Source organism: Panthera uncia, chromosome B1 (genome assembly GCF_023721935.1).
Source record: "Panthera uncia isolate 11264 chromosome B1, Puncia_PCG_1.0, whole genome shotgun sequence".
Classification (NCBI taxonomy): Eukaryota; Metazoa; Chordata; class Mammalia; order Carnivora; family Felidae; genus Panthera; species Panthera uncia.
The window spans coordinates 55,709,733-55,720,345 of NC_064811.1; the positions used below are offsets into that span (position 1 = coordinate 55,709,733).

Below are 10,613 nucleotides of genomic sequence, written 5' to 3' on the forward strand. Positions count from 1 at the left end.
GAATGAATGAATGAATGAATGAATGAATGAATGAATGAATGAATGAATCTATTCCTTATTAGAGTATAAGGGTCTAGTAATATCAGGAAAGATTTTAACTAATGAGACAGATAAGTAATAAACATGTATGAGGGTCTACTGTGGGTCAAACACTGTTCTAGGTGCTTTTGTCCATTAGCATTTTTAACTCTCACATAAAGTCTGCGTGTCTATATATGCACATAGATAATTAACCTTTTTTTACAGTTTAGAAATAAGTTCTTCTAAGTGCTGCACATCAAAAAGAGGGGTATAGACAGATATTACATTCAAACAGTAGCTAATATCTGAAAGTATCTCTGCTTACAACATGCAGAAAAAAAATTTTTTTAAATGCCACGTACATAATTCTGATGTTTCTCTCCACAATGTCTTCATTAGGATCTTCAGCAGAAGGGATGATCCTGGAAGTAATCCGGACACACTTACATTTGTTGTCAACGAGAACAGTCCTTTCATCTTCATCTTGGGCTTGAAGATAAAACATTATTAAGAAGAAAGGGGGGGAAAGGTCTGTTTATGGACTTTTACTGAGGTAATTTATCTTTTTTCCTGTAGAAAAACTAAGTTTTGTGGTTGATCAGTTTCAGCTTTCTCCATTTGTTCTCTTTCCTAATCTAAAATGCTAAGCGGAATCTTACAGCATCAAGAAGGAAATCCAAATGCACTCCAAACAATTTTTTTTCTTTTTCTCTTGGACCAGTCTATGGGAACCTGGCTGCAGTATTTCTGATTTTCATCTAATACTTTTAATAGAGGCACAGCTCTCTGAATAATGCAGCCTTGTAAAAATCGGTGCCAAATGACAAAATGATAGAGAAAACAAAAAATCTAGATGATATTTCTCTCAGACCAAAGTAATTATTCAGAAGTGAACAAAAAATAACTTCAGCCTTTATAGTTCCAGTTTGAAGTGTCACATCCTTCCTGAACCCCCATTTAAACTTTTTTTACTCCTTATATTGCATTAGAGTTAAAAACAGGCACATTTTCTCCAAGATAACCTTACTTGGTGAGACTTTTAAATATTCTTTACTATAATTTTCCTATCTTCTTTTTCATAATAACAATCAGGTTATCATGGCATAATGATTCATTCAAATAAAATAATAAGTGCTATATGTTAATATTTCTGATAGGAATTGTTTTAAAAGATATGGTATATATAGATGTAAAGTGCTATAAATTTGCAAAAACAGTTTAGAAAATATTAAAGATACAAGCTTTTGAATGGACACACAGATGACCATTAAAGCCTTAACTCTGACTATCAACATTTATTGTCTAATCTGAATATTGGAAAAAGAGTTGTAAGTGTTGTAAAGAATAAACAAACAAAATTTTTATAATCAGGACTTGTATCAGTTAGCAAGTATTTGAAGAATTATAACAACTTTATTTAATAGGCTAATTAAACAATAATAATGATATTTGATATATTTTTGTTTTGTTTTATTAATTTTTCTTATTTTTAGATCATTGTAAATTCACAGGCAGTGATAATAAATACCAAATAGAGAACCCATGTACATTTTACCTAGTTTCTCCCAGTGGTAACATCTTGCAAAACTATAGTATAATTTCCCAGCCAGAATACTGAATTTGATAGAATTCACAAATTTTAGCTTTTATTTACTCAATGTAGGGAGGGTGCTTTAGAAAAAAAAAATCTTATAACCCACTACAATAAAATTGATCAGGATAGATATAATTTTAATTGGAAGTCTAATTATTTCAAAGATATCCCAGAACAGAGAGGACCTAATTGCAGTATTTCAGTCTTAATGATTAACAGTCATTACAAAAACATTTTAAGACCATTGTTTTGTACTTCAAATTGTTGGAAGTACTTTACAATGCATTATTATGGCATTATTCATAACTTCTTAATATGTCTTCTGATAAAAGTCTGTACAGTATTAAATATCTTTTTTTTTTAATTTTTTTTTATTTTTGAGACAGAGAGAGACAGAGCATGAACGGGAGAGGAGCAGAGAGAGAGAGGGAGACACAGAATCCGAAGCAGGCTCCAGGGTCTGAGCTGTCAGCACAGAGCCCAACGCGGGGCTCGAACTCACGGACCATGAGATCGTGACCTGAGCCGAAGTCGGATGCTTAACCGACTGAGCCACCCAGGTGCCCCAAAGTCTGTACAGTATTGCAGAAGAACCATTATGAATTCAATTCAACATAATAATAAAACTTTCCTTAACATTTTGAAAAGAATAAGATGACTTAAGTGGTGTCTTTTCCCTACTCCTATATTCAAGACTCTTAAATGTTTTTCTCAATAAAATACAAATGAGTATGTAACGCCTGACCAAAAATACCGATTGAGTCAAGCATGTGACTTGTCTATTAAGTCTTAAATAGAAAATGTCTTTATTTTATTTATAGCATATAATTTCTTTTCTTTTTTTTTTCAAATTTTTTTAATGTTTATTTACTTTTTGAAGGAGAGAAAGACAGAGCATGAGCAGGGTAAGAGCAGAGAGAGAGGGAGACATAGAATCCGAAGCAGGCTCCAGGCTCTAAGCTGTCATCACAGAGCCCGACGCCGGGCTCAAACTCCGGAACCACAAGATCATGACCCGAGTCAAAGTCAGATGCTCAACCGACTCAGCCACCCAGGTGCCCCATATAATTAATTTTCTTACCAGAAACCTAGGAAAAAACTATTCCTGTTTATTACTACTTACTGTTATCATATAAAAATATTAGGCAACCTAATACATCTTCCAGGGAATATACAAATACAGTCAATGCACCAAGGCTTAAAAGATCCTAATATTCTCACTGACAGACAGCATTTTTCCTAATAAACCTGTTAGTACTAGAATGTACCTTACTTTATTCCAAGAGCACCTGAGACATAGCAGGTGCTCAATAAATATTTGTTAAATTTAATTCAGTTCAAAAAATAAGAAAATATGCTTAACAACACATACTAGATTTAAACATGAGTTTACTAAAAAGTGATTCTCCTATATAGGCAAAAGAGGATAGAAGTTAGGAGTGTGGTCTATAGGGTTAGATGGCCTGGGTTCTACCTACCACATGCTTGCCATGTGATTGTAGCTAAGTTATTTCACCTTTCTAAATCTCAGTGGACTCAACCATGTGTTAGAAATATTAATACTACCTATCTCAAGTGATTACTGTGAGAATTAAATGGAATAGTATATGTAAAGCCGCTAACATAATGCCTGAAAAATAGTATGTACTTAAGAAATGACAGATCTTTTACAAATGTATCTATATGTATTTCATATATATGTTTATAGATATATAAACATGTTCATAAATTTTTATTTATATATTAGAGATCCATATACTGTACATTTTTAATTCTACTATCTTTGTGTTTAAATATTATTAGAAATTCATTATTTCTAATGCTAACTTAGCAAAAAATATATTTAAAACGACTTCTTAATTACAACATACCCTGTTCTGAAATGAGAGAAATAAGCTCAGTAAGTGTTAGAAACAGGCCAAATTATATCATTTCTAACTTTGCCCTTCTACATGAACATTATTACATCTATGGTCAGGGTGTATTCCATTTTCTACAGTAGTTTGAAAGGTTAATAAACAAAACAACCACAGTTGTGCCATCAAGTTATAGGCAACCTGTATAATATTAAACATTGTTAAAGTGTCATAAGAAATCTGTAGGCTCAGATTCAGGAAAGTTGTTAGAAGCAATATCAATCTCCCTGGGTAAGTAAAATCCCAAGAATTCTATATTGTAATTATTACAATTACAATAATGATCATATCATGTCTCCAGAATATTCTCTTAAGGTACTCAAGGAGAGGATTACTGATTTTCAAGATTCAATATGAAAATTTATATAAGTATAGCTGTCAGCACTTATCCAGATACATATATTTTCTTATTCTCTAAGTTATAGTAGGCAAACAAACAAGAGGAAAAAAAGAATAAAAAGAATTACAATGAGTCTCATCTGCAGAAAGATCACTGCCCATATGAAGGTTAAGGCATGTTAGAAAAAAGTAGCCAGACAGCTAGCTAACTGAAGCACAAACACAAATGTTTAAAACTGAAGAGCAGATCTGTGTTGTATTTTTCCTTTTATCTGGGTTAATTTTCAAAATACCACATACCTGTCACAAGAACAGCCTTAACAAAAATGGCTAGGACTCCCCAGAAAAGCAAATGGTTCTTCATCTTGGCTTCACTTCTTTAGAAAAACTGAAGCTAAAAAGTCAGGGTTAAGGTGTGTGAAGTATAAGGAGTGTGCAAATGATGGTGCTTCTGCTTTCTTAAAATAACACCCTAGGCAGCTAACAAACTAAAAACAATCACAACTGCGGTTGGAATCTGAAATTTAAATGCAGCACTAGACAGAAGTGTATGTCTCAGATTTCTGTATTTTCTTCCAAAGTAGCCCCTCCAAAGACCTACTCTGATGCAATTACTCTTTATTTCACATTTGCTCTATAAAGTTAAACCAGATGATTCATAATGATTTCAAGTCAAGAGTACATTAAGAATGTTTAAGTAGGGATTCCTAACTTTAGTCCCTACACAATATTGTTTTCAAATCAAATATGTGATATTTGTTATGCCTAGAACAGTAAATGAAGGGAAGAGAAGGAGAAGAAATTAAAGTCTTTCAAGGTCCCAATTATATCTTATGTCAACTTTTTCTCCTAGCCCTTAATTAACCAAGCTATCAGATTTAAATATACATATTATACATGACATATGTAATATATACATATTCTGATTGCTTTCAGTTATTTTATAAACTCAAACATGAAATTGGAATTCAAAGCAAATGGATACTACATGTATCAGTTGCCATTAATTTGACAGCGTAAGGCAGACCTTGTGTTTGATCATCTAGTAACAGCTTTCAGAATTATCAATCCATGAAATGATTTTCATTTGAGATGCCTCAACAGAAAACTGAATCAGTGCAGTATTTCTTGTAAGTTTTGGTCATTAATTAGTGTCAACAAACTAACTAACTAACAAATAAACAAACTCCTGAGCTTTTGGACAGGGCATCCCCCTACCCTCTGCCCCAACACATTAGAATTTCCTGACTCTTAGGCAGGGTTGGTTCCACAAGCATGCTGGTTACATATATATTAAACATCAAGTCTAAGTTACTTTTGGTTCTCAGTTCTCTAATTTTTTAAGGATCTCTTAGAATTTTGAGAGGCACTAAAAAATGCTTCAGGATCGTCAGCAGGCAAGCAGATTTCACAGCCAGCAGCAGAAGACAGCAGGATGAGAACTATTAATGGCTAGCACAGAATTGCACTCCTTCAGTCATGTACTGAGTCTAATAAGAACATGGTGCTGGGCCCTAGAACATACAATATTACTATACTGTCAAACTTAACTCTCATTTTAATTTCTGCTATCATAGGACTTAGAAAGATATTTAGGGTTAAGAAAAACATATTGGAGTCACATGAACAATTGTATCTATTAGAAAAAAATCTGAAACCACATTATTTTAATGTATGGTCAGGATGTCAAAACAAGCATCAACCACTTAAGAGCTCCTCATCTTTAACTGTAGTTTCTAAATAACTGATTTATTCATTCACTCCCAAAAAGAGTAATTAGAAGTTAGCTGTATACTTTTTTCTTTAGTCATTATGTCCTTGAAAATAAACTCAAGGCTAGACTGCCTCCCCAAAGCAAGTTGGATAAATCCCTGGGGACAAAATGTTTCCTCCAAAGCTTATTTTTTTATAAAAGCAAATATTATTTGATTCATAATTACTAAGCTAAAGAAAAGTTGTATATATGGTGTTTCTCTTCTTTCAATCTTACAATTTTGTATTTCTATTATGTAAACCATGCATCTAAAAGAAATTAATTCTGGCACAAAACAGACACTCAGATCAATGGAATGAACAGAATAGAGAACCCAGAAATGGACCCACAAACATATGGCCAACTAATCTTTGACAAACCAGAAAGAATATCCAATGGAATAAAGACAGTCTCTTCAGCAAGTGGTGCTGGGAGAACTGGACAGTGACATGCAGAAGAATGAACTGGACCACTGTCTTACACCATACACAAAAATAAACTCAAAATGGATGAAAGACCTAAATGTAAGACAGGAAGCCATCAAAATCCTCGCGGAGAAAGCAGGCAAAAACCTCTTTGACCTTGGCTGCAGCAACTTCTTACTCAACAAGTCTCTGGAGGCAAGGGAAATAAAAGCAAAAATGAACTATTGGGACCTCATCAAAATAAAAAGCTCTGTACAGTGAAGGAAACAATCAGCAAAACTAAAAGGCAACTGACAGAATGGGAGAAGATATTTGCAAATGGCATATCAGATAAAAGGTTAGTACCCAAAATCTATAAAGAACTTATCAAACTCAACACCCAAAAAACAAAGAATCCAGTGAAGAAATGGGCAAAAAACATGAATAGACACTTCTCCAAAGAAGACATCCAGATGGCCAACCGACACATGAAAAAATGCTCAACATCACCCATCATCAGGGAAATACAAATCAAAACCACAATGAGATACCACCTCACACCTGTCAGAATGGCTAACATTAACAACTCAAGCAACAACAGATGTTGGCAAGAACAGATGGGAATGCAAACTGGTGCAGCCACTCTGGAAAACAGTATGAAGGTTCCTTAAAAAAATTAAAAATAGAACTACCCTACGACCCAGCAATTGCACTACTAGGTATTTATCCAAGGGATACAGGTATGCTGTGTTGAAGGGGCACATGCACCCCAAGATTTATAGCAGCACTATCAACAACAGCCAAAGTATGGAAAGAGCCCAAATGTCCATCGATGGATAAATGGATAAAGAAGAGGTGGTATATATATACAATGGAGTATGACTCGGCAATCAAAAAGAATGAAATCTAGCCATTTGTAACTACGTGGATGGAACTAGAGGGTATTATGCTAAGCGAAATTAGTCAGTCAGAGAAAGACAAATATCATATGACTTCACTCATATGAGGTATTCAAGACACAGAACAGATGAACACAAGAGAAGGGAAGCAAAAATAACATAAAAACAACAGAGAGAGGGACAAAACATAAAAGACTCTCAAATATGGAGAACAAACAGAGGGTTGCTGGAGGGGTTGTGGAGGGGGGATGGGCTAAATGGGTAAGGGGCATTAAGGAATCTACTCCCGAAATCATTGTTGCACTATATGCTAACTAACTCGGATGTAAATTTTAAAAAATAATAATATTATTAAATAAATAAATAAACAAGTACATGACATAATATTTTTTAACTTGTTTTATTTTTTATTTTTTTAAATTTGCATCCAAATTAGTTAGCATATAGGGCAACAATGATTTCAGGATTAGATTCCTTATTTTTAAAAAGGCTTCCAGTTAATTCTAATGTACAATGAAGTTTGAAAATTGGTAGACTAGAAGCACCAGCAGGGGGAGGGGGGAGGAAGGGTGATAACTAGAAGTATTATCTACTTATCTACTTATAGAAGAGCAAGAGGTTAATAGAGGTAATTTTTTTAAACACATAGGCTTACATTGGAAACAACTTAGCTGAAGCTTTTATTTATTTTTACAAGTCTGCGCTATAGGTGAATTGTTTCATAATCTTTTTAGCACTAACCAATTATAGGTAAATAACAGGTCTTGGTTTAATTTTCAAACCATTTCATCTCCAGTTTTAGTTATGTTCTTCCCAACAAAAAATATGTAAAATGTGAATAGTAGAACACTTTCCATGCAAGTGAGTTAAGCTACTGGGAGCTTAGCCATACATTGTAAATTCTTCACCACAAATAGTTTCTTTTTCTACATTCACATAAAAGATTTTTTATAGTAAGAGGTTCAGTGACAGACTCATCTGGATGAAAGACAGCTTAAGGTAATTTAGTCTCACCTTCTTTACTCCTACTCAAGGTTTGTTTCAATTTCCTATACAGCACACAGTATGAGTTCAGCATTTGTTTAAAAACCATCTGAAATAGGTCAATGCTTCACTTCCTCTGAACACGGCTTATTATATTTGGGATATTCAAATCATGACAAAGACTTTATTCTCTTGGGACACAGAGAAGACGCTCTCCTTGTCATGCTACTATCTCATTAGTGATTCCTTCTCAGTCTCTGGCTCAATTTTCCTGTGAATATTGAGGTTTGATCCTCAGTCTTCTCTTTTCTGTCATCCTTGCCTTAATTAGTCTTACCTGATCCCATGGCTTTGACTACAGGACATGTTGTGACTTTCAAATGTACAGTCCTAGACTTTAGCTTCCCTGTTGAGCTCCAAACTCCTACATCCAACTTTCTATTTGATATCTCCATTTGTCTGTCTAACAGGTATCCAAAACTTAACCAGGCAAAACAGTACTCTTGATAATCAAGCCTTCACACTTCCATTCCAATCTTTTTCTGTCTCTAGTCTTCCTTAGCTCAGTAAACCAACCTGGTTATTCAAGCCACAATTCTCTTCTTTGATTCCTTTCTTTTCATCTCCTCCACATTCAATTTATCACCATATCCTGTTGGTTTTATTTCAAGAATATATCCCAAATTTATCTGATTCTCTCCATTTTCTCTACCACCCTGGTCCAAGTCTTTATCCTCTATCCTAGACTACTACAATAGCCTCAGCCATAAAGTTATTTTTCCTTTGCCCCAGCATTGGCTACTAGGACCCACACCTGACAAAAAAAGAATGGCTAAGTACCCTAAATTCTAAAGAGAATCAGACACTTCCTCCAAGGGTTACTAGGAGGCTACAGAACTCAACTTAGGGGCCATTAACCACAACCCCCACTGCTGGAGCTCCTCCCCTAGTCTTTAGAGGACTTTGGAGGGAAAGGGAAATGGCATCATAGGAGCTGTTGGCTTTGTGGAAACAGTAGTGTTTATGGTAAAAGAGACTTTCCCCCCTTACTCTTGGGAGAAGGAAAGATAGAATGCTTTTCTCTCCCCAAAGTCAAGTGAGGGAGAGATTTAAGAAAATAACTCAAAGAAATAAGGGACCCTGCAAAAGGGGAAAATTGAGAAGCAATAGAACATAACAGTTAAGAGAAAGAATTCTGAGTCTGATTGCTTGAGTGTATTTTCCAATTCATCACCTACTAGCTGTGAAATGGGCAAACCTTAAACACTCATTTAATCTCTATCTTTAAAATGGGGATAATAACAATACATATTCCATAGGATTGTTGTGGGGCTTAACATGTATTATAACATATAAATGAGTTAGAAAAGATTTTGGCCTATAGTAAGCACTCCATAAGTAGTAGTGATTATTGTCATCAGAACCATTATAATCATCATCATTATGTTGGTCACTCCATGTTGAGTTTCAGAAAATGCAAACCTAACCTGGAGCTATCTGCTACAATGAAGTTTGAGGAAAGCGTTCCTGAGAGAATTGGACATTTCCCCTTGGGTTGTGGGCATGTAGGAACATAGAAACTGATATGTGCTCATGCTGTATGACCCTTATAAAGTATGAATTAAAATATCTAAAAAGAAGCTATAGTAACCAACAAGGTATGGCTCTGGCATAAAAACAGCTACATATACAAACAAACAAACAAACAAATAAAACAGACACACAGACCAATGGAACAGAATCTAGAGCCCAGAAATAAATTTATACACATAGGGTCAACTATTATTTGACAAGGGAGACAAGAATATTCAATGGTGAAAGAAGAGTCTCTTCTATAAATGGTTTTGGGAAAACTGGAAATTCACATGTAAAAGAATGAAATTGGACCCCTATCTTCCACCATTCATAAAAATTAACTTAAAACCGATTAAGAACATAACCATAAGACCTGACTAACTCCTAGATGAAAGCATAGTGAAAAAGCTCCTTGACATTGGTCTCGACTATGATTTTTTGGATATGAGACCAAAAGCAAAAACAACAACTAAAACCACATCAAACTAAAATCTTCTGCACAGCAAAAGAAATAATCAACAAAATTAAAATGCAATTACAGAGTGGGAGAAGATATTTGCAAACCACATATCTGATAAGAAATTAACATATAGAATATATAAAAAACTCATACAACTACATAGCAAAGAAGCCAAACAATCTGATTTTAAAATGGGCAGAGGACTTGTACAGACATTTCTCCAAGGAAGGCATTTAAATGGTTAATACGCACATGAAAGGTGTTGAACATCACTAATGACCAAGGAAATGCAAATCAAAACCACAATAAGATATCACCTCATATCTGTTAAAATGGCTATTATAATAACACAAGAGATAACAAATGTTGGTGAGGATGTGGAGAAAAGAGAACCCTGGTGCACTGTTGCTTAGAATATAAATTGGTACAGCCACTGTGGAAGACAGTATGAATGTTGTTCAAAAAATTAAAAATAGAACTACCATATGATCCAGCAATCCCACTTCTGGGTAACATCCAAAAGAATATCCAAAGGAAATTAAACCACTATTTCAAAGAGATACCTGCACACCTGTGTTCATTGCAGCATTACTCACAATAGCCAAGACATGGAAATAACCTAAGTGTCCATAAACACATGAATGAATAAATAAAATGTGATATATATG

General features: G+C 34.4%; 1 protein-coding gene across 1 annotated transcript in view; it reads right to left on the reverse strand.

The window, feature by feature from the left end:
* Nucleotides 1–4,318, reverse strand: part of JCHAIN (joining chain of multimeric IgA and IgM) — an 8,513-nt gene extending 4,195 nt beyond the window's left edge. The window contains exons 1-2 of the mRNA XM_049630605.1: nucleotides 4,171–4,318; nucleotides 384–510 (exon numbers count right to left, since the gene is read on the reverse strand). Coding sequence (XP_049486562.1) covers nucleotides 384–510; nucleotides 4,171–4,234 — 191 coding nt within the window. The 5' untranslated portion in view covers nucleotides 4,235–4,318. The remainder of the gene's footprint in view (nucleotides 1–383; nucleotides 511–4,170) is intronic.
* Between the last annotated feature and the right edge of the window lie 6,295 nt (nucleotides 4,319–10,613).